Source organism: Ahaetulla prasina, chromosome 4 (assembly GCF_028640845.1).
Source record: "Ahaetulla prasina isolate Xishuangbanna chromosome 4, ASM2864084v1, whole genome shotgun sequence".
Lineage (NCBI taxonomy): Eukaryota > Metazoa > Chordata > Lepidosauria > Squamata > Colubridae > Ahaetulla > Ahaetulla prasina.
Genome location: NC_080542.1, coordinates 63,695,924 through 63,720,434, shown reverse-complemented (window position 1 = coordinate 63,720,434; position 24,511 = coordinate 63,695,924). Strand labels below are relative to the sequence as shown.

Sequence of the window (24,511 nt, the reverse complement as noted above, 5' to 3'; positions counted from 1 at the left end):
TAGAAATGGTTGATCAAGTAGTAAAAGGTCCCATCCACTCCCATTCCACCCCCTCCCTCTCCACATGCCCTTAATTTTAATCTTGTTGTCTTAATGTACTCTTGTTTTAATGTAGATGTATTTTTTATGCTGTAAGCTACTCAGAGTTACTTTATGGTAAGATAGGAAACTAATAAATATAAATAAATTTCGGCAACTTAAGAGATGTGGATTTTAACTCCATTCCAAAATGGAAGCTTATACTTGATGGTGGATCAAGAGAACCAAAGGCACCAATAAAGTAATATTTTAGTGACACTGTGGTTACACAGAGTCACAGGCTGATTCTGCTCATTGTCAGGAATTCAATCCTAACTGGCCCAAGGTAGACTCAGACTTTCATTAAACATCTTATTAAGTATGTTTGATTTTTCTTTCTTGTCATTACATAGGAGAAAAGATGCTGGTCTTTTATCTTACAAGGATCATTTACCTATCAGTCAAGTAGTGGTTGGAGATATTGGTCGGCCAGGCTCTGATGCCAAGTTAACTGTGGGCGCTCTGCGTTGCCATGGAGACCGTAAGTGTGATTACTACTATCATTTTGTATTAAAACCTCTTCTCTTTCTGCTTCTCATAAAGCGGTCACTGCATCACCACTGAGAGAATTGAAGTATCAACATCCAGCTATCACTCTTGCAAATTAGAGTGGATTGTAATAACTCAGTGAGATCTTGCAGCATCTGGGATATTTCACCCACATTACAAGAGAATTATATCATGACCAAGAATATCTAAGACAGTTTCAGCTTGATAAAGTCCTTTAAGATATGCTTTTACATGATCTATATCAAAATATATCAATAACATTTTTCAAAAATATTTATAGAGAATTATTGTATACTGAATAGATGTACTTGGTTTAGTTTTTAAGTATGGGCATTAATGTTTATTGTGGAACCAATTAGATAACTTGGCCTATTCAATTAAATATAGGTGAATAGTCCAAATTATCCAATTGATTAATATACACAGAAATACAAACCACAGAGAATAACTTTTAATATCTGTGATGCTGCTGAATGCTGCTGTTAATGCCAATAGCACTACCTTTTATATTGCAATGAACTAACTTTATAGAGATATAAATAATAGCATTGTGACTAAGTTCATAATTGAAAACTTGTATATGAAGTTATAGCTGGTGGGAATCATTGATGTTAATAAAGGTTAAAGTCATTTTGCAAATCAAAACTGCCTTTTTTAGTATGTGTTTGAAACTTGAAGCCTAAATAAGGAAGTGTAAATCTTCCAATATCTGACTAGTTATTTAAGCTTGGGTATGTATTGTATACAAATCATATGCAAAGCAGAGCTCACATTTTCTTTCTTAAAAAATAATTTCCTTGTTTTTCCCAATATTACTCAACATAAATTCTGCACTTAGTAGCATCAATAGTTTCAGTTCTTACTGTACTACTTCTCATCCTAAACTGAATATCCTCATTTATACATATACACATCATTTTCATTTAACATTTAAATTAGATAGTAGGATAGCAAATCAGGCATTCCCAAAATGCTTTTATCCTTTTTAATTTTATTTTAGTATAATTAATTATTTATAATTATTTATAATTAAAATTTATAATTATTGTAATTTAATTTATAATTAAATTCATATCAGTTTGGATTTTAATTACTTCCTGCTACCTATTTTGTATGTTTTTTTTTATTTTATTAAATATACGTTTTAACATGAATTGATCCTTTCCTTTCTTGTGTTTATTGTTAATTGTTAATCACTCAGAAAGCTACAGCTATAATGCATAAATAAATAAACCCTGGGCTGCATTCTGATGGCACTGTAATGCATCAGTCATTGCCCTCATAAACTGTTGGGTGCTTAGTAACCTACTGACAAGATATATTGTAGCAGAGATTATCCAGATGTGAGATTGTCCTGCAATATGCAAGTTACAATGTACAGTCACAGAAATAGTCCCTGGTCTATGGTTGAACACTGTAGCTTGGAGCCAAAATACAATGCTGACCCCAAGGTTCAATGTGTTCCTGCATATTGATGTTGATCGCACATAAATTGTCAATTAATAATAGCAGTGCTAAATAATTTATATTTCCTGTCCATATATCCTTGAAAGTCTTAATGTAATGAAATTATTATAGCTTATGCTTATAATAATATATTAATAATTATTACTGTTTGTAATAGTATTCATAGTAAAAACATTTGTTTCAATTTTATGACCCTGATAAAGCCAGCCTAAAAGAATTTGACTGGGAATATCACTTAAATGTTTTGACATAACATTTATTATTCAGGACTGCATTGTGATATTGAACATGACTATTCTGTATATTTTTGCTTCATTTATATTTATAACCTCATCCAAATTTAAAATGTGTGCTTAGAAAATTATTTTTCTACCTCATCCATCTGTCCTTTACTATAAAAGCAATAGCATTGTTCTGTATCATCACTATTTTCCATAGAATAGAATAGAATAGAATAGAATAGAATAGAATAGAATAGAATAGAATAGAATAGAATAGAATAGAATAGAATTTTTATTGGCCAAATGTGATTGGACACACAAGGAATTTGTCTTGGTGCATATGCTCTCAGTGTACATAAAAGAAAAGATACGTTCATCAAGGTACAACATTTACAACACAATTGATGGTCAATATATCAATATAAATCATAAGGATTGCCAGCAACAAGTTATAGTCATACAGTCATAAGTGGAAAGAGATTGGTGATGGGAATGATGAGAAGATTAATAGTAGTGCAGATTCAGTAAATAGTTTGACAGTGTTGAGGGAATTATTTGTTTAGCAGAGTGATGGCCTTCGGGGAAAAACTGTTCTTGTGTCTAGTTGTTCTGTTGTGCAGTGCTCTATAGCGTCGTTTTGAGGGTAGGAGTTGAAACAGTTTATGTCCTGGATGTGAGAGATCTGTAAATATTTTCACGGCCCTCTTCTTGATTCGTGCAGTATACAGGTCCTCAATGGAAGGCAGGTGGGTAGCAATTATTTTTTTCTGCAGTTCTAATTATCCTCTGAAGTCTGTGTCTTTCTTGTTGGGTTGCAGAACCGAATCAGACAGTTATAGAGATGCAAATGACAGATTCAATAATTCCTCTGTAGAACTGAATCAGCAGCTTCTTGGGCAGTTTGAGCTTACTGAGTTGGTGCAGAAAGAACATTCTTTGTTGTCCTTTTTTGATGATGTTTTTGATGTTAGCTGTCCATTTTAGATCTTGCGATATGATAGAACCTAGAAATTTAAAGGTTTCTACTGTTGATACTGTGTTGTCCAGTATTATGAGAGGTGGAAGTATGGAAGGGTTTTTCCTAAAGTCTACCACCATTTCTATGGTTTTGAGTGTGTTCAGTTCCAGATTGTTTTGGTTGTACCACAAGGCTAGTCGTTCGACCTCTTGTCTATATGCGGATTCGTCATTGTCTCAAATGAGACCGATCACTGTTGTGTCATCTGCGAACTTCAGTAGCTTAACAGATGGATCGTTGGAGATGCAGTCATTGGTATTCAGAGAGAAGAGAAGTGGTTTATATTATAGTGTGTTTTATATTCACATATTATTTTTGAAAGGATTGTACTACAGGTGAAATCAGATAAAAACTGATAATTAATTTCAAAATGATTAAACAGTTTTCATATAATATACTTTTTATGATGGAGTATAAATTAATACCTTTCCTTTTAATTTTAAAACCATTAGCAATATATTTTCAATTAAGATACATCATTATGTGATATTTTTTCTTTACATCTTAAAATTGAATGGTGTTTACTTGTTTAATGTTTCTGGATCTTTAAGAATGTTTCTGTTTTACAGAGAAAATATTCTCTAGGGGTTTTTTCCCCCCAAAATTTCTATTTTATTGGGTGGGAATGTCTTGAGGGAATTGAGTTCCTTTTTTATCTTCCTAGCTAACTATGTGAAATAGTTTTCCACAAATAATATTAATCACTATTTGTCATGTGTCATTCAACTTTGTGTCAGCTGTCCCACTAGGTTAGACAGCAAAAGAAATTTCTAAGACCTTTTTTTTTACCAAGAATATAACTTTACTGAAAATTCCATGAAGTAGAAGTAGAAAAACCAGTTCTAATAATTTCACATGAAAACAGCATAGGAAAATTTTCCCTTTTTCCCCTTGACTTCCCATTGTCCATTGTCCATCAATCATTTGCACTCTCTTTGTTTTGGGAATGATCTGTCTGCCTCAGACTTCCCCAGCTAGTGACCTTGAAGTATTGGTCTGTCTCAGACTTCCATCGGCACTCTTGCATTCCAAATTTCCCTCCCAAACCTCCCTTACATTCCAATGCCTTTCCTCCCACCTCCTGTTACAGTTGTCTGGTTACAAGCAAGATTTCATAGAAAGTCATCCATGACACTTTGCTTAATTGTAATACATGATTATTTGTTATACTTTCATTGAGTTTTCCACGTGAAGATAGTAAAAAGTGTGCCTATTCTAGAAATGGCCACCTAATGAGAAGGAAGGACTCACTGGAGAAGAGCTTAATGCTGAGAAAGATTGAGGGCAAAAGAAGAACGGGACAGCAGAGAATGAGGTGGCTGGATGGAGTCACTGAAGCAGTAGGCATGAGCTTAAATGGACTCCAGAGGATGGTAGAGGATAGAAAGGCCTGGAGGAGCATTGTCCATGGGGTCCTGACTTCGCAACTAACAACAACAACAACAACATTCTAGAAATTGGTATTATATCATTAGTAAAATCAGTTCACAAGTTCATTTGTTGTATTTATTTAGAATATTTTCATATTAGTTCAAACTGAAAATAATTCTGTCATAGAAAAAAAATCTCATCAGCTGGAAATAATTCTGTCATAGAAAAAAAATCTCATCAGCTGAAGTTTCGATCCATTTGCTGTTATATTTCAAAAGGAATAAGATTTATTTGTGTATTTATTTGTTTGCTTCCACCCTTCCCAAAATAAACCATTACATGATATTATGTTATGTGAGCAGAAAAACATTTAAGAACATTGTTAAGGACTTCATAATTTACCAATGTATAGATAAATTTAAAGATAAATTTTGAATTGGAAAGCACACTTATAATAAGATAACATGCAATATAATGGCTAAACTCTTAGAGTAGGTAAAGTGTATTGCCTTTATTCAGATGTTATTGAGGAACTAAGCTGGCTATTTACTATGTGATTGTATGAACTGCTTCTTTGGAATCACATTGTAGTCATGCCACACAATTGTGATACAAAAACTCACTCTTGGAACACACAGTTTTTGCTGCCTTGTTTATTTTTAAGTCCTTTTCTTTAGGAGTATAACAGTTCTGTTGATATATCACCTAAAATTCAGCCAAAGTTAAAGTCTTACCATTCCAGAGATATGGAGAGAGTTCTCTTTCTTTTCCTAAAAACAATAAAAATTAATTACATTAAATTAAAATTTAATTAATTAATTAAAATTATTCTCAGGAAAATTTATTTATTTATTTATTTATTTATTTATTTTTATTTTTATTTATTCATATTTTTATACCGCCCTTCTCTGAAGACTCAGGGCGGTGTACAGCCAATAAAACGACAGAAATCCTAAACAAATTAAAATACTATAGCAAATTTAAAAATCTGATTCAACCGCTGTATATTTAAAATATTAGCTAAAATTTTATCAAAAACTAAAACCCTATTAAAACCCACTAAAATCCCCCATACTAAAATCAATCAGGCCAGCCCCGCTTGGTGAAAAAAGAAAGTCTTGAGCTCGCGTTTAAAGGTCCGGAGATCAGGGAGGAGACGGAGTCCCACCGGCAGCTCATTCCATAGAGCCGGGGCCCCCACAAAGAACGCTCTTCCCCTGGGGGCCGCCAGCCGACATTGCCTAGCCGACGGCACCCTAAGGCCTTTCCTGTGAGCGCGCACTGGATGTACCAGACAATGGGAGGTAACTGTCGGCAGCAGGCGGTCCCGTAAATATCCCGGTCGAATGCCATGGAGCGCTTTAAAGGTGATAACCAACACCTTGAAGCGCACCTGGAAGACCACCGGCAACCAATGCAGCCTGCGCAGGAGAGGTGTTACATGGGAGCTACGGGGGGCTCCCTCAATCCCCCGCGCGGCCGCATTCCGTACCAGTTGGAGCCTCCGGGTGCTCCTCAAGGGGAGCCCCATGTAAAGAGCATTGCAGTAATCCAGACGGGAAGTGACGAGGGCATGAGTGACCGTGCATAACGAGTCCCGGTCCAGGAAAGGGCGCAATTGGCGAATCAGGCGAACCTGATGAAAAGCTCCCCTGGCGACGGCTGTCAAATGGTCTTCTAAAGACAGCCGTGCATCCAGGAGAATGCCTAAATTGCACGTTCTCAATTGGTTTTGCCTGTCCATTAAGTATTAAAAATAGTTCAATTTTAAAATTAAAAAGTGCAAATGATGTATGATATGGGATGTATATAAAAACCTATTTCTCACTTCAATTTAAGAGAAATTCCAATCTCTTCTGGCACATGTGGATTTAAGTACATTATATTCAGCATGTTGTTGATTTTGAGTAAAGTAAAGTAAAGGATCCAAGGCTGCTCCAAAGAGTGAGGTCCCCGAATAAGGGGCTGAGGCCAACCTCCATTTGTTTTTGGCGTCGGCTTGCCAACGCCTAAGCCAGAGAAGGCGGCATGAGGATACTGTGGAACCAATCGATTTGGCAGCAAATCGAGAAGCATTTAGGGTGGCATCGGCTGAGTATTCCCCGAGTAATAATTGAGGAATGAGTTTTACCACACTGCTTATTTTATGGAAACAAAACAGTGAACAATCTCTCCTTTTGCAATACACACATAAAAGAAGTGTTAGGCCTTTCTTATATGTATAAGATGTATAAATAAAGAAGATATATGTCTTAACAATCCAAAAATCAGCAGCCGCTGGATGTCATCATGCTAATCTACACAGTACTATAGATAGCAAACTAAAACTACAAATAGTTTTCTAGGAATGGCTGAGTTCCCATGAATCTTTAGCATTATTACTTGAAAGATATTTACAGAAGTCCTCTACTGTCAAAGGCTTATGTGTCTGGCACATGCAAGAGAGACTCTCTTGTTTCTCACAGGGCTAGAAAATCATTTGTTGCATTTGTTGTGAAGGCTGGAGATGGTGAGGCAGGAAATAAAGTTTTCCATGAATGTTCTTGGGTATAACCATGCACTTCTACAAAGAGATGAACTGTGTTTAACTGACACCAACTATCACTCTCTCAGCATTTAGAAATCTGTAAAATTAATTTTTAAACCTAGTTTTTACATGTTAATGAAATTGACACTAGCAGTATTTAGTTTTCATCTTTTCATCATGTTTTTTTTTAAATACCTTGCTTAGTTGCAGGGGTGAAATCCAGTTACCTTCACTACCGGTTCGCAAATGTGAGTGTGCACGTGCCTCGTCCATGCATGTGCAGAGCCTTCTGGCATGCACAGAGGGTCAAAAATGGGACGTGATCATGTCTGGGTGGCTTGGCGGAGACTCCCACCACCGGCACTACTGGTTCACTTAAGCTGGATAGAACTGGCTGACTTTCATCACTGCTTAGTTGCCAGACCAAACCCTTACCCCAAAATACAACTAATAGACTGGATGATTTTGGATCAGTCACTGTCTCTAAACTCAACTCAACTCAACTCACAATTATTAGCTTTTAAGCAGAATGTTGTCTCTTATATAAGTGATCTTTGGATCCCAATTTGAAGAGAAAAAAAAGTTATAACTCTTTTGGATCAGATTTTACCTTTCGTATATACGAATAGTAGCTACATAATTTCTATTATCTGGAAACATAGAAGCTCTGTAACCATGAAAAATGTATAGTTGCTGCCTTCCAGGAATCACCACTATTAATTTATAAACATATTACACAAATTACAAGGCTTAGACAAGATTTTGGAGCTAGACTGGATACAACAGAAAGAGATATAGTTGTCCCTAAAAGATGAAGTAGGAAATAGATAGTCTAAAAGCCTCCAGAATATTTACATCATTAATCACTAAACTTTAGGTTTTTATATTTATTTTTAAGACTCCAACTATATAAAAAGACAATTTAATGAATCCAAATATTACTGAAGCTCCCAAATATATTGTTCAGAAATTTAACCCATATATTTATGATTAACAAAAATATTAGGTTCAGAAAGGAAATGAACACAAAGTGACAAACATGATGATGTGATTTCATTAAAATATGCATGCAATATTTTTATGATATTGAAGAGATTATATCCTTCATGCATAATTCTATGTATTCATTCTGAAATAAGTCCATATAACTGGATAAAAGACTGCTGCTTTAATTATAATGTTAATTCATCCTTATGTTCTACATTAAGGAACCGCAAATTATAATAATACTATAATTTTTAATGTTTGCTGCTTAAAATATTGTTACCTTCTTGCTTTTCTTTTTTTATTTTCAAGGAAGAGAGTTATTTATTCAGTCTTGATCTAAGAAATAAATTATTGAAAGAGACAAAATAATGCACAGTACTTTTAAGAGCTGCCATTTCACTGAAGGGAAATTTCTGCTGTTGTCAATTGTAGAATTAGATTTCAAGGTGGAACTGCAGTTTTTACAACTCTGAGATATTTTTTATAATATATGATCCATGGTTGCTGTCACAGAAAAATAGAATAAAATGTTCTAGTGCCCTTGTATTTTCTGAATGAGTAGCATTCTCCTATGCCAAGTATTATTGCATTGTGCAGAAACATAAGTCAATGCCTTTTGGCTGGATTTAATCACAGTTAGCTTGACATAAATATTCTTGATAATTTCTTAATAATTGCTCTCAGTCTGTTCCATGAAAGTGAACTTCTGAAGAAAAATGAGAGTGATAAATTTCTTTACATGCCTTCTTTATTCTTAATACTTAGATTGATATTTTAGTTCCTTATCTACCTATCTATAGTTGTACAACAGGGTTATCAAATCAAGGCCCATAGGCTGAATCTGGTCCGTGATATGGTCGGATCTAGCCCGTGGGGCCATCCTGGAAAGAGTAAGGGGTGGCCCCCTCGCTTTGGCCCAGGCAATACCATCTCGGCCTGCACGTATATGTGCAGGAGCCAGCGTGCACATTCATGCACAGGCTCAGCCCCCAGCATCCAGCAGATGCACTCCATCTTTTTATGCTTACGGTTGGAGAGCAGGTTGCTGCTGGTCCTCTTCTTGGGCCCCCTCATGGCTCGTGCATGGATTGTGTTCCCCTTGTATACCCGACACACCTTGGCATTGCTATGGCCCACTGCCATCACCAAGGTTGCCAGCATTTTTTTAAAATAAATATCCTTTATTTAAAAAAAAGAACTGTTCAATCATTAGGAAGCTCCATGCTGAGAGCACTTGACAGTTATCATAATAATTTTAGCAAAAGAGCTGTAATTCACATTGCAATAATAGTTTCTGTAATGGTGAATGAGATGTACATTCAACTCATCTCTCTCTTCCAAATGTTCTTTACATGTATTTGACGTAGTCTTACAATTATAAAATCTAGATAGCAAAGACTTGTCAAAATAAATACTCTAGTACATACATACATACATACATACATACATACATACATATATATATATATATATATGTAGGTCTTTGATTATTCGGGTTTTCTCCCGCGTAAAATTGGAAGTGTCTTGGCGACGTTTCGACGAAGTCTCATTCGTCATCTTCAGGCTTCAGCTTCGTGCTTCTGGGAGCAATGTGTGATTGCAGCTGTTTCTTCCTTTTGCAATTACACATTGCTCCCAGAAGCACGAAGCTGAAGCCTGAAGATGACGAATGAGACTTCGTCGAAACGTCGCCAAGACACTTCCAATTTTATGCGGGAGAAAACCCGAATAATCAAAGACCTACATACAAACACATACAAGTAAATTAGAAAAATGTGGAATTGAGAGCATGACCACTAGATGGATTCATAACTGACTGACAAACTGCACTCAATGTGTAGTCCTTAATGTCCTTAACTACATTTACCTGGAAGGAAGGAAGGAAGCAATGGGGTACCCAAAATACTCTTCAATACCCTTGTAAAGAATTTAGACAAAGGAATAGAAGGGGAATTCATTAAATTTGCAGACACCACCAAGTTGGCAGGAATAGCCAACATTCCAGAAGATAAGCTTAAGATCCAGAAGGATCTTGACAAACACAGCTCTATCTAACAAAATGAAATTCTTGTAGGCAAGAAAAATCAAATGTATAGGTAAGAATAGGTGGAACCTGGCTCAATAGCAAGGGCTGAGAGAGGAATCTTGGAGTCCTAGTGGACAATCACTTAATATGAAACAGCAGTGTGCTGCAGCTGCCAAAAAGCCAATGCAATCTTAGGCAGCATTAGCAGAGGGGTAGAATCAAGATCATGTTAACTGTTAGTACCACTTTATAAGGTGTTGGTAAGACCAACAAGGTTGCCAGCAGCTCGTACAGATCCATTAGACCAATGCTCTCGCTGCCTGGAGCACCAAGCACATCCAGCATGAAAGAGGTGAAGCAGCCAGCTAGAAAATCTAAATAGAGGGGGTAGAGCAGCCCAGGGCCAGCAGGCAAAAGACGGCCACTGTGAGAAGGGAAAGCTGGATCCTCCTTGGTGCCATGGCCACCCAGGCCCATCCGGGATCCTGTGCCTCCTCTCATCTCTGCTGGGCCTAGTGGCCATGATGCTGATGGGGATCTGGCTTTCCCTGCTCAGTGGGGCCAACGTTCATTGGGTATGCAAGAAGAATCCTCTCCACATGCAGACCAAGAGAAAGACCCATGAGGTGGCTGAGGAGATGACCAGCAGCAACCTGGTCTCCAACCGCAAGCCAAAACAGACAGTGGGACATAGTAAGTATGTCCAGCAGTCCATATAGACAGCCAGCCAGGTGGTGGCAGCAGGCTCCAGAGCTTCAGTTTGTGCCAGCTAAGGGGCCGGTAGGCTGAAGCTACAGCCAGAAATCATCTGCCCCACCCCCTGCCTCAAAATCAATACCCCTATTGTAAAAAGTAGTTTTGGTGGTTTGTTGCAAAAAGCCATACATGCAATTTTGCCTTATTCTTTAGAAACCTGTCTTCAGCAAACTTCCAAAATAAATATCTCCTGAAATTCTCTGATATGAGCATAGATTATTTGGCAACTTAGCTGTTTATGACTATATACACTATTATAATGCTTGTCTTTGTGAAAACTTTAACTTGGTGAAATGGTTCATAATGAGGCAAAACTTTGTCAACAAAGATACCTCAAATAGACTGACTTACAGGATGCTGGAACCTATTACTTTGGAAATTTGAGAAAGTTGTAACTGCTTCAACAGGGCTGCTAATTGTGGTCACATGTTCTTTGTTTTCAATGTTCCCCATGTTTCCCTTATGGAAACCCTTGCTCCCTCCCCCACCCACCAGCAGCTATTTACCTATCTTCTGGGAAGGGAAGGGAAAGAAAGGGAAATATAGAGGAAAGAACAAACAGAAACCACATATGCTGAATGTCACAACCAAGTATTAGCATTGTATAGGAGAATATCTGTAGTGTGTGGCTAAATCCTCCCAAGTCCAGAGAGGAAATTCCATAGGTCATAGAGAATAACAGGGCTAAGATCCTATGGAACATCCAGATCCAGATAGAAATGCATATATTAGCCAATCAATCAGACATTGGAGTAGTAAACAAGGACCAGAATATAGTAGTGTCATGTAGAGGTGCCAAGTCACAGCAATATCAGGAAGAAGAAGTATGAAAAGCTGGAGAACCACCAAGGACTTAAAGGTGGAATTCAAGAAAAAGTAGAAAATAAAGACCAAATTGGTCCCAGCAATGGTAGGAACATACGAGATTGTGACTCCTTGGACAATGTCTCTAACAGAACCCAGGAACATTAATGAAGTTCTTTGACCATAATGCAGTGCTCGGAACAGCAGAGCTTGTGCAGAATTCTCAAACTCCCAAAATTGAGGAACACATCCATATCACCTATAAAAATGAGAAGGGAATTTTAAAAAAGGAATTATTATTAAACAAGGATAACATTATAAACACTATTTTGTAATGAATTTTCATATATCCTTTATTTAAAAAAAAGAACTGTTCAATCATTAGGAAGCTCCTAATTGTTGTTCCATGCTGAGAGCACTTGACAGTTATAATAATTTTAGCAAAAGAGCTGTAATTCACATTGCAATAATAGTTTCTGTAATGGTGAATGAGATGTACATCCAACTCATCTCTCTCTTCCAAATGTTCTTTACATGTATTTGACATAGTCTTACAATTATAAAATCTAGATAGCAAAAACTTGTCAAAATAAATACTCTAGTACATACATACATACATACATACTCCCAGAAGCACGAAGCTGAAGCCTGAAGATGACGAATGAGACTTCGTCGCAACGTCGCCAAGACACTTCCAATTTTACGCGGGAGAAAACCCCAAAAATAAAAGACCTACATACAAACACCCGCTAAAACCTCAGAATATATATATATATATGTGTGTGTGTGTGTGTTTTCTGAGGTTTTCACGGTTGTTTGTATGTAGGTCTTTGGTTATTCGGGTTTTCTCCCGCATAAAATTGGAAGTGTCTGGGCGACGTTTTGACGAAGTCTCATTCGTCATCTTCAGGCTTCAGTTTCGTGCTTCTGGGAGTATATCTATCTAGACCCGTTCCAGTTCGGCTTCCGACCCGGATACAGCACGGAGACAGCTTTGGTCGCGTTGGTGGATGATCTCTGGAGGGCCAGGGAAACGAGTTATTCTTCTGCCCTGGTCCTATTAGACCTCTCAGCGGCTTTTGATACCATCGACCATGGTATCTTGCTGCACCGGTTGGGGGGACTGGGAGTGGGAGGCATCGTTTATCGGTGGTTCTCCTCCTATCTCTCCAACCGGTCACAGATGGTGTTGACAGGGGGGCAGAGGTCGGCCGCGAGGTGCCTCACATATGGGGTGCCACAGGGGTCGATTCTCTCGCCCCTTCTGTTCAACATCTATATGAAGCCGCTGGGTGAGATCATCAGTGGCTTTGGGGTGAGATACCAGCTGTACGCTGATGATACTCAGCTGTACTTTTCCACCCCAGGCCACCCCAACGAAGCTGTTGAAGTGCTGTCCCGGTGTTTGGAAGCCATACGGGTCTGGATGGGGAGGAACAGGCTCAAGCTCAATCCCTCCAAGACAGAGTGGCTGTGGATGCCAGCACCCCGATTCAGTCAGCTGCAGCCGCAGCTGACTGTTGGAGGTGAGTTATTGGGCCCAAAGGATAGGGTGCCCAACTTAGGTGTTCTCCTGGATGAACGGCTGTCGTTTGAAGATCATTTGATGGCCGTCTCCAGGAGGGCCTTCCACCAGGTTCACCTGGTTCGTCAGTTGCGCCCCTTCCTTGATCGGGATGTCTTGTGCACAGTCACTCATGCGCTCGTTACCTCCCGCTTGGATTATTGTAATGCTCTCTACATGGGGCTCCCCTTGAGGTGCACCCGGAGGCTTCAGTTAATCCAGAATGCAGCTGAGCGGGTGATAGAGGGAGCTTCATGTAGCTCCCACGTAACACCACTCCTGCGCAGACTGCACTGGCTACCTGTGGTCTTTCGGGTGCACTTTAAGGTTTTGGTTACTACCTTTAAAGCGCTCCATGGCTTAGGGCCTGGGTACTTACGGGACCGCATGCTGTTACCTCATGCCTCCCACCGACCCATATGCTCACACAGAGAGGGACTTCTCAGGGTGCTGTCCGCCAAGCAATGTCAGATGGCGGCCCCCAGGGGAAGATCCTTCTCTGTGGGGGCTCCTACCCTCTGGAACAAACTTCCCCCAGGTTTACGCCAAATACCTGACCTTCGGACCTTCCGCCGCGAATTGAAAACACATTTATTTATTCGCGCAGGGCTGGCTTAAATTTTATTGGTTTTAAATTTTTATAATGAATTTTAATGGGTTTTAGTTTTATATGTTCCAAAGTTTTAGGCCAATTATGTAATAAGTTTTTTAATTCGTATTTTAATTGTATATTGCACTGTTTGTTTTACCTTGGCTGTACACCGCCCTGAGTCCTTCGGGAGAAGGGCGGTATAAAAATCGAAATAATAATAATAATAATAATAATAATAATAATAATAATAATAATAATAATAATAATAATAATAATTTGTCATCTTCAGGCTTCAGCTTCGTGCTTCTGGGAGCAATGTGTAATTGCAAAAGGAAGAAACAGCTGCAATCACACATTACTCCCAGAAGCACGAAGCTGAAGCCTGAAGATGACGAATGAGACTTCGTCGAAACGTCGCCAAGACACTTCCAATTTTACACGGGAGAAAACCCGAATAACCAAAGACCTATATATAAGTATATATTTATATACTTATTTAAGTAGACTACAAGTAAATTAGAAAAATGTGGAATTGAGAGCATGACCACTAGATGGATTCATAACTGACTGACAAGCTGCACTCAATGTGTAGTCCTTAATGTCCTTAACTACATTTACCTGGAAGGAAGGAAGCAATGGGGTACCCAAAATACTCTTCAATACCTTTGTAAAGAATTTAGACAAGGGAATAGAAGGGGAATTCATTAAATTTGCAGACACCACCTGTCAGGCTGCCTCTGATTATATCTAGGAAAGAATACACCTTGACTTCATTTGCAAATAAAGAAAAGTACTTTTACTAGGTACATCTGGACAGCAGCAGTATAAAGTTGAATCTGAGACAAAATATGGCTAACAATCTATATCCCCCCTGTTTCTCCCTCCTCTTCCCCAAGAGGTCATCAGGTCTGGTCCAATGCCAGCTCCTTCCCGGGGCCCCGTGGTAATCTTCTTCCGCAGGTCTCTGGCTGTCAATCATATCAGGAATGCAATGTCCGTTAGAGTTCGCGCTCAAACATTCCTGTTGAATTCAAAACATTAATCTCCCCTCCCCCCTTAATTATGTCAGACCGACACTCTTAAAGGGCCCTCTCTACTTAACTTGAATCCAAGAGCTATTTATATTAGAAATAAAATCCCATGCTATCTAACAACTGAATATAAGGAGTACAAAAAGATGTGAAGATTGGAGTGGAGGCTGACACCACCAAGTTGGCAGGAATAGCCAACATTCCAGAAGATAAGCTTAAGATCCAGAAGGATCTTGACAAACACAGCTCTATCTAACAAAATGAAATTCTTGTAGGCAAGAAAAATCAAATGTATAGGTAAGAATAGGTGGAACCTGGCTCAATAGCAAGGGCTGAGAGAGGAATCTTGGAGTCCTAGTGGACAATCACTTAATATGAAACAGCAGTGTGCTGCAGCTGCCAAAAAGCCAATGCAATCTTAGGCAGCATTAGCAGAGGGGTAGAATCAAGATCATGTTAACTGTTTGTACCACTTTATAAGGTGTTGATAAGACCAGATTTCAAATATTGCATCCAGTTTGGGTTGCCACAATAATAAAGATGTTGAGACTCTGGAAAAAGTACAAAGAGCACAAAATAAATAGGAGGCTGGAGGCCAAAACATTAAAATAACAGTATGTCAATTTGAGGGACTGCAACAAAGAAGAGGCCGTCCAACTATTTTCCAAAGCACTAGGAGGCAGGACAAGAAGCAATGGATGGAAACTAGTCAATGAGAGAAGCAACCTTGAACTAAGAAACCTAGAAATTTCCTGACAGTGGAATGGTTAATTGTCTCTAGTGGTTGTGGGTGGCCCATCACTTGAGGTTTTTAAGAAGAGATTGGAGAGCCATTTGTCCAGAATATAGGGTTTCCTGCCTGAGCAATGGGTTGGACTAAAAGATCTAGGTTCCTTCCAACTCTGTTATTCTGTTACTCTGTTATTCTGTCTACATATAAAATGTAAAGGAAAGCAATTCTGCATGAATTTACTTCAACAAAATTTAAGCATATTAAAGTGTGTCTTATTATAAACCCAGTAACCTGAGTTACTTAGTAGGACAGATAGCTATAAGCATCTATTTAACAAGTTTACACTGCAATTCACAGTACATTTAAACTTCAGTTAGAGAATGTTTATATATTGATCAAATCCTACTCATGTCTACTTAAAAACAATTGTCTTTAGCATTCTGTTGTCAGTGTGCAATGTTGCAAGACAAATTTCTATGTACCACTTTGCTTACAGAGAACAACTGTCAGCAGTTCAAACAATTAACTCTGGCTGAATTTGAAATGGTGTATATTTTAATAGATATTTCCCAATACATTTAAAAGAACATCTTGTTTTATCCTAATCTAGTTGAACCCACCTCTCAGGTTGCTATCATGGGGAAAATAGGGGCAGGAGAATTAGAAACATTCATCACCTCAAGTTGACCAAATATTTTTTAAAAAGTGTAATAAAAATATAACAACAATAGCAGCAACTACAAAGATAAATATTGGCTTTCTCTTCACGTTCCTCTAATTGCAGCATTAATATTCCTAAACTATTTTTAAAATACATTATATTTCATCAAGCTGCACATCCAGGAACTGGATAATGTCCACCTCTTTTTGTATGCTGATGCAAGCAGGCATCTTATTTAATTTTATTTAATTCGACATTGTCCTCCATTAGCATTTTTGCTTGAAGTATAAGAGACACCAGATACCTCTTACCTTCTTTGACTAAATAGTGTGTGTCCAGAACATTCTGAACCCAACTGTGGTTAGGTTCTTATAAACCCCAGTTTACCATTTTTTTGAAAGAGTTACAGATTAGACCTTTAAATACAGGACCACAGTTTTTTGGATTCGTATAAGAATTAACATAACAGGCATTTTTTGTTAAAAATTAGTGTCATTTTTTGTTTAAAAAAGGGTGCCATAATTCTCCAACCCTAGGAATAGCAATAGCCCACAAACCCACAATCATACTCCACCAGGAATTATTCAGAATCAAAGACAAGCTACAGAAGGATGAAAGAAACTATGTAATCTACAAAATCAACTGCAACCATTGCAACCAATTCCACATGGGACAAACACCACATAATTAAAAACCAGGATCCACAAACACCGGTTGGCAGTCAAACACCATGATCCCAAATCCTTAATCTCTACTCACACTGATATCGAACAGCACCAGTTCGATTGGATCATCGGCCATACTACCATCCACAACAATGCTCATGAGTTCATTATAGCCTGAGACTCCACAAGCACTTCTATCACCAGACACACTGATCTATAACCAACCCATGAACCCCTCAGAATCCAAATCAACTGCATAGCCAACTAGAGACAGCACCGACCCTCAACCATGTGACCCATCACATGGCCCATTACAAAACCGTCACTTGACACACCCACACCTGAAGCCCTTATAAACAGAAGAATACTGACATCCCTTAAACTCTGCTGAAGATATTACTTAGCTTGGTAATGAAACTTTTGTGGCTCACCCGCGAAGTTGGCAGCAGTTGGCAGCACCGCGAAGTGAGGAGGTTGGGGAGGAACTTGAGCCAGCCGTGGGAGCTCTGCATCAGAGGCAGAGAGGGAGATAGACAGCAACGAGACAAAGGAACAGCTGGAGCCCGTTCCCAGTGTGCGCATGCACAGAGCTGCCAGAAGACAAGAATAATTAAGAAAGCAGGGTCGACTGGGAAGTAAGGCCACACCTTGGAGATAATTGGTCCCTCCCATAGGAAATAAAAGAGGAGCAAACAGGGAGTGGATTTTTGCAGGAAACAATTTGTCCATTTGGTGACTCTGAGAGACTCTGTTCCAAGTTTTGCCTTGTACTGCAGTTGGAAACAATTCACGTGGCAGCTTGCCAAACAAGATAAGGTGTGTTGAGAAATATTCCTTGGAAAAACTGTTTGGACAAACCTTGCTGACTGTGAATGAACGTAATTCACAGTTGTGTAAATAAAAAAGTTTTTGCCAGTAATTCCTGCCTCCTGCTTCTTAAGGGAGCCTAGGTCAGAACAGAAACATTTGGAACCAACCTGTTCCCTCTAAGAATGAACCTTCACCCTCAAAACAGGCATTTATTAAATAAGTATTTTATATAAAGATAAATATGATGTAATTAAATAAATGCTATGAAAAATTGATTTTGCACTGATTTATTCAAGAAAAAGAATAACTAATCTGCCATTTCTTTAGGGGGGAAAAGTAATTTGCTCTAATACATACTATTTTGGCAGAAATAACATCCAGGAGGCATTTTATAACTATTTACCAGTCTCTAATGTTGATGGGAGGTAATGTTTACCATTTTTCCACCCAGATATTTTTTTTTCCAGTTTTGTGATGTTTGAGAGGTTTCTTGCAGTTCATTTCAAATAACCCTGCAGTATCTCAGTGGGATTTGGATTTTAGATTTTGCCAGTAAAATTTATCAGATCTTCCTCACATGTTCTTACTTTGCATTACATTCACCAGCCACTTTTTGGGCTTCTTTTGAACATGTTTGTTTAATTCTCTCGAATGGTGCTACCCTGAAATAGCCCTTTTGCAAAATAGTTTTTTTCTGAAATTGTGCTTACTTGTGTTCAGAAATTCTTAGTCCTCTTTGAACATGCCTATACAGAAAAGAGAGAAAGCTAGTTTCAACACATACTTTAATCTGAAGCTCTCTCACCATCTGTTAAAACTTGTCTCATTCCAACACCAAATACAATCTGGATGTATTTCTCAAACGCTGTTCATATATGGTGTGTGGAGACCAGAATATCACAAGCTATGCTATTCTTACTAGATGAAGCTGATATTTCTCCCTAAAAGCTTAGCACCATGAGTATTAGAAGATAAATTTCAAAGTGGGTAGAAACAAACCATTTATAATAAGCTCACAATCTTAGAACACTTACCCCCTCTTAACTATTATCTCTAGGCTATGATACAAAAAGATATCCTATCCTTTACGAGTATGCCCTTGTGACTCAGGACAAGTAGAACTATTGAACATGTTCTTTGGTACCACTAGTTGTATACAGCATCCCAAAATATTCTAGTTGCTCAACTCCTGACTAATAAAACAGGATATGCAGTACAAGCATTTCTTATTTTATTATAGTAATTCTGAAATAATATATAAGATTGCCAGTTTCTATGTGGTGGCATACAAAATTAAACAAAAAGTAATTAAGAGCAATTGTTCTTGTTTGAGTAGGAAACACTCAGCATTACCCACTGACCACTTTTTAATATCAGCTACTGTATTGTGCCTTTCTCAGATTTGTCAGGGGCTCTATAATTCTATATTTTAGATTAGTTTTAACTAATAAGAATGAAGACTTTTAGCATATTTATCTATGTATCACTCTTTTTTTTCCTTTTTTTTACGTTCTGGATATTTGAACATTTTCTCTATTTTTCAATTCTTTCTTCTGGTTAATAACCAGAATAAAGTTATTTGACTTGAATTTCTGCCATTGGAAAATGTACTGTTTTCTATGCAAAACTATGCAAAAACAAAGATGTCCTATTTGAAAAATCATTTTCCATTTGCTAACATAAATGTCAAATTAATGGAACTCAAATAAAATAAACTGTGGCTTAAATATTTACACATCACATTTTATTCATCATCTACAGCAAAAAGTTTATTGTTAAAAAGGCCGCAGTATGATAATCAGATATGTAAGTTATGAAAGCAACAATTTGTCCCAGCAGCTGTTAAATTGTTCACAGCTATAAAGTGATTTCACTTTTGTTTTATAGTGCACAACACTACCCTCAAAAAGACATAAAGTCTTTAAAGGTAAATTCCGTTCAGATTTATAGGGATCATTATCCATGCCCCTCAGTTTATCTGTAACATTTTTCTGAGACTTGAACTAGGATCTCTTTCCATAGTTTTCCATAGCTACATAAGAATATATTTTAATTTCATTTTGCATTTATTGCCTAAACTTAATTGAAATTAAAATTTGGAAAGGATTCATTGGCCAAATTCATTCTTATAAATACATTTAATTCTGCATGGAAGAAAATTATTACTAGTGATTTTTCTTTCTGATGCCTCTAAGCATGAGAACTAACAATGATGAGTCTGAAGAGAGCAATTAAACAAAGTGTTCTTGATCTTAGTGTACAAGTTGAAGAATAAATTTTAGGTTATGCCTCAGGAAACCTCTTCCAGTTTTAATAGGATGAACACTTTTTCCAACCAGCAATTTCAGTCTTTACTAGCTTAACAAGCATTATTTTTCATGTTTATTCCAAATGCAATGTGTATGTGCCATTTTACAAACAATCTTACTTTAAGCTATCATTAAATTGAACTATGTCTGAATGGAGAATTTAAAATTTAATTGATAGTTAAATGTCAATTTGGGTGTGATTCCTTGTGACTCTTTGGACAAATGCCCTCCATTTAGATCTGTTCTTCATGATAAATTTAGCCGCTTCAAGGATATTCCACTGATGTCCCTAATCTAAACTACCCATCTTCTTCATTGTCTTCTATTTTCTTCAATCTTGCCAAACATGGTGGTTTTTTTAAGTATTGTCTGCTTTGTGTTATTTGATTAAAGCAACAAAAAAGAAAAAAAAATTAAATCCTGATCTAACATTATTCAGGACAAGATCCTCTTTCAGATTGGAAGTGCTTCTCAAGAAGATGTATTATTTTTTATATAACTATATAGTTTTTATTATAAAATAATGTTATCAAGCCAAAATATAATGAAAACTGCAGGCTTTGGGGGGAAATAAATTGCAGAGTAGCATAAATTAAAGATTGTGATTACTTAACATCTTGTTAATTTGTTCTTTGTAAAATCACTCTCCATAAAGCACAGGTTCTAGAAATGTTATATATATATGAAGCAAAATTCCTTTTTCCCCTCAACTTCTTACATCATCCCTTTTATTTTTCATAAAAATATCAATTTGCCCCTTTTGCATTTCAACAATTGCTATTACCTTTTTTTGAAATGCTAATTTCAAATTATGATTAATTAAGCATAGTTTCTCAAGAGCAGCAGAATTTAGCTTTTGAACAATAGTTATGTAACTTCATCCCTCCAGCTTTTTATGAGAAGTGATATGTCAGTTGATTCAATAAACAAGCTTAATGATGCTATCATATGCATAGGCACATATAGGATAGCGCTCTAATATTTTCTATGCATGGACACGTACATTTAGGTCCTATCCATCCCTTAGAATTAATCAGTTGAATCAAAGATTGAATATGCAAAAAGAGTAAATAATACAAAATTTCCCCAGGATGCTTTGAAAGCTATGTTTTCATTGTTAACTTAGACTAAAATAATTGCAATCTATATAACATTTTTCTTAATTTACTTTTAAATATTTTATCTTTCATAATATCTAGAACAAATCTTTCTACATTTACAAAGAGAATCTAATATTTAATTGTTCATATAATATAAATTACAGCATTTATTGAAACATATTCTTTTTCAGTGAGCATTGACTAAATTACAATTAATGAGACTAGCTGTGGATAGAACTAGAGAGACCTAGGCTCAGTTGTGAAGCTTAATAATTGATTTGGGGACAATCTCGATTTAACCTTAGTTATACTTATTGGATAAAGAAATCTATAAACCCATCTTAAACAAAGACTGATAATGATGGTTAATCGATTGAGTGACTGACATTTTTATAACTCATTTATATAATATATTCTTTGTCTGTTTGTGTGGAATAGCTAGCATAATGTGTTATTCACACTACATCCTAAAAACATATGTGTTATGCAAATGGAAGAGTAAGATGAATTTATATATTATTGTTGGATTATTCTGAGCAACTGATCAAGAATTGAAACAAGTTTTGACTTCCAGTTGATGTCATGGCAATATCAGACACAGGGAATAGGTCTCTGTGTTCCCTGTGCCAAGTTCTCCCTGTTTGTGATCTCCAAGAGGAGCCAAAGCCACCCTGTAGTGGTGGTAAAACAAAGATGGGCAACCTGTGAGGTTGAGGAGAGTCACAGCTCTCCAGTCTTACCCGGAGTTCTTTTTCCCTCTCAGCCAAGGCAAGAAGAGGCAGCCTAAAGATGGCTGCCACAAAGCTGGGATAACCGAAGTCTAGTAGAAAATTACAGAAATTTCACTGTGTTGCATCATCTGTAAAGGTATGGAATCAATTATAAACCAATCACCCTCTACTTAGAGACAAACAATCTGCTATCTAACAAGCAGTTTGGTTTTAGAAAGTGGCTAGCCACATTCCTATCCAACCGGCAACAAATAGTCAAAATAGGGAGGGCCCAATCAAATCCAGCACCTGTTAACAGCAATGTCCCCCAAGGCAGCATTTTAGGACCCACACTCTTTCTGCTTTACATCAATGACCCATGTGATCATTTAAAAGCAGCTGTGTCCTCTTTGCTGATGACCTAAAATTATTTAACACCACTGACAATGCTGACGCCCTACAAAGCAACCTTGACTTTGTGTTGAAATGGTAGCGCATTTGGCAACTTCAAATCTCAACTAATAAATGCTCTGTCCTACACATTGGAAGAAAAAATTAGAACACCAAATACAAGTTGGGCGGAAAGATCTCGTAAACAACCCTCAGGACCTAGGAGTACTCAACTCAAATGATCTAAGCCCCAGAGCTCACTGTAACAGCATTGCCAAAAAGGCATTAAGAATTGTTAAACTAATCTTGTGAAGCTTCTTCTCCGGTAACATTATATTGCTAACTAGGGCATACAAAACCTTTGTCAGACCAATTTTTGAATATAGCTCATCTGCCTGGAATCCACACTGTATATCGGACAATTAACATAATTGAGCGTGTCCAGAGGTATTTCACAAGAAGAGTACTCCACTCCTCTACTCACATTAGAATCCCTTATGCCACCAGACTGAAAATTCTGGGCTTGGACAATCTGGAACTGCCCCCCGTTCAGTCTGATCTAAGCATAGTACACAAAATTGTCTGCTACATCTTACCTGTCAATGATGTCTTCAACTTCAACCACAATAATACATGGGCAAACAATCGATTCAAACTCAAGGTAAACCACTCCAAACTCGATTGCAGAAAATACAACTTCAGTAACAGTGTAGTCAATGCCTGGAATACTCTGCATGACTCTTTTGTTACAGCTTCAAACCCTCTGTCTACTGTGAACCTCATCCCATTCCTAAGAGGTCAATTAAGGAGGCATGCATAAGAGTACTAGCATGCCTACTGTTCCTATCTTACTGTCCCCATTTATCTGTAATTACTTCCTTTGTTTATATTTATGTTTATACCTTTACCTCCTATCTTGTACATGTTTGACAAACAAACAAACAAAATAAATAAATAATAAAATAAATAAATACATACATACATATATACATACAGGTGTGCCATCTACTACAGTGGTAGTCAACTTGGTCCCTACCGCCCACTAGTGGGTGTTCCAGCTTTCATGGTGGGTGGTAGGGGTTTTGTCCGATACTGAAGCACTTTCTTTTTTTTTAATTTAATTGACTTTTTAAAAAAAATTTGTAGCATTATTTAAAAACATTTTCATTAGGTATTCATAAAATTCCCTGTGACAGTGAATATGTAACATGGCGCTATAGTGTGATCGCAAACAAAACAGCCTTGTCCCAGAATAGCTTGCGTATCTCCCCCCACACCACCCAGCTGTAAAAGACAAGCAGAGCTGGTAGCTAGCGCACCCCCCCAACCCAATACATGGTGCGCGAGAGGCATGCGCAGATGACGATACACAGTGCATTACTGTGGAACCGGTGGGCAGTTATTTTTTTTTTACTACTAATAGAGATACAAAAGTGGGCGGTAGGTATAAAAAGGTTGACTATCCCTGATCTACTAAATAAAATAAATAAAATAATGCCTAGGAGTCTCTCTTACTGAGCAACCTTTATGGACAGACAATAGTTACTAATAATATTATTCCTGTAGGAGCTGAATCTCAATATTACTATTATAACAAATCATGGATTACAACAAATCATAGATAAAGATTACTGATGTTTAACATACCTACTCATAATTTTTTATTGTAATGATGCTCCGTGTCTTTCAAATAGAAACAATTGTATAATTACCGTATATACTCGAATATAAGCCGATCCGAGTATAAGCCGAGGTCCCCAATTTTACCCCAAAAACTGGGGTAAACTGGGGACTCGAGTATAAGCCGAGGGTGGGAAATGAGGCACCTACCGGTTGGGGAAACCCTCCCTCCCTCAGCTGAGAAGGCTGGCGGCTCCCCGCCCGCCTCTCACTGCACCGCAGGGCTTCAGTCCGTAAAATGTGAAAAAGAAAAAACTCGAGTATAAGCCGTATATACTCGAGTATAAGCCGAGGGGCTTTAAAAAAACAAAAACTTGAGTATAAGCCGTATAGACCCGAGTATAAGCCGAGGGGACGTTTTTCAGCACAAAAAATGTGCTGAAAAACTCGGCTTATACTCGAGTATATACGGTAATTCATTTTGATTTGATCTGCATGCCCTTTTTGCATGGAATTATTTTTATTCAAGCCAAGAATCAGTTCCATTTAAACCAATATAGA

The 24,511-nt window shown here is 37.5% G+C and overlaps 1 protein-coding gene across 1 annotated transcript in view; it reads left to right on the top strand.

Moving 5' to 3' along the window:
* The window catches only part of CNTNAP2 (contactin associated protein 2), a 788,332-nt gene that overhangs the window by 624,219 nt on the left and 139,602 nt on the right, over positions 1-24,511 (top strand). Inside the window, exon 15 of the mRNA XM_058182711.1 lies at positions 432-559. Within this exon, the coding sequence (XP_058038694.1) occupies positions 432-559 (128 nt within the window). The remainder of the gene's footprint in view (positions 1-431; positions 560-24,511) is intronic.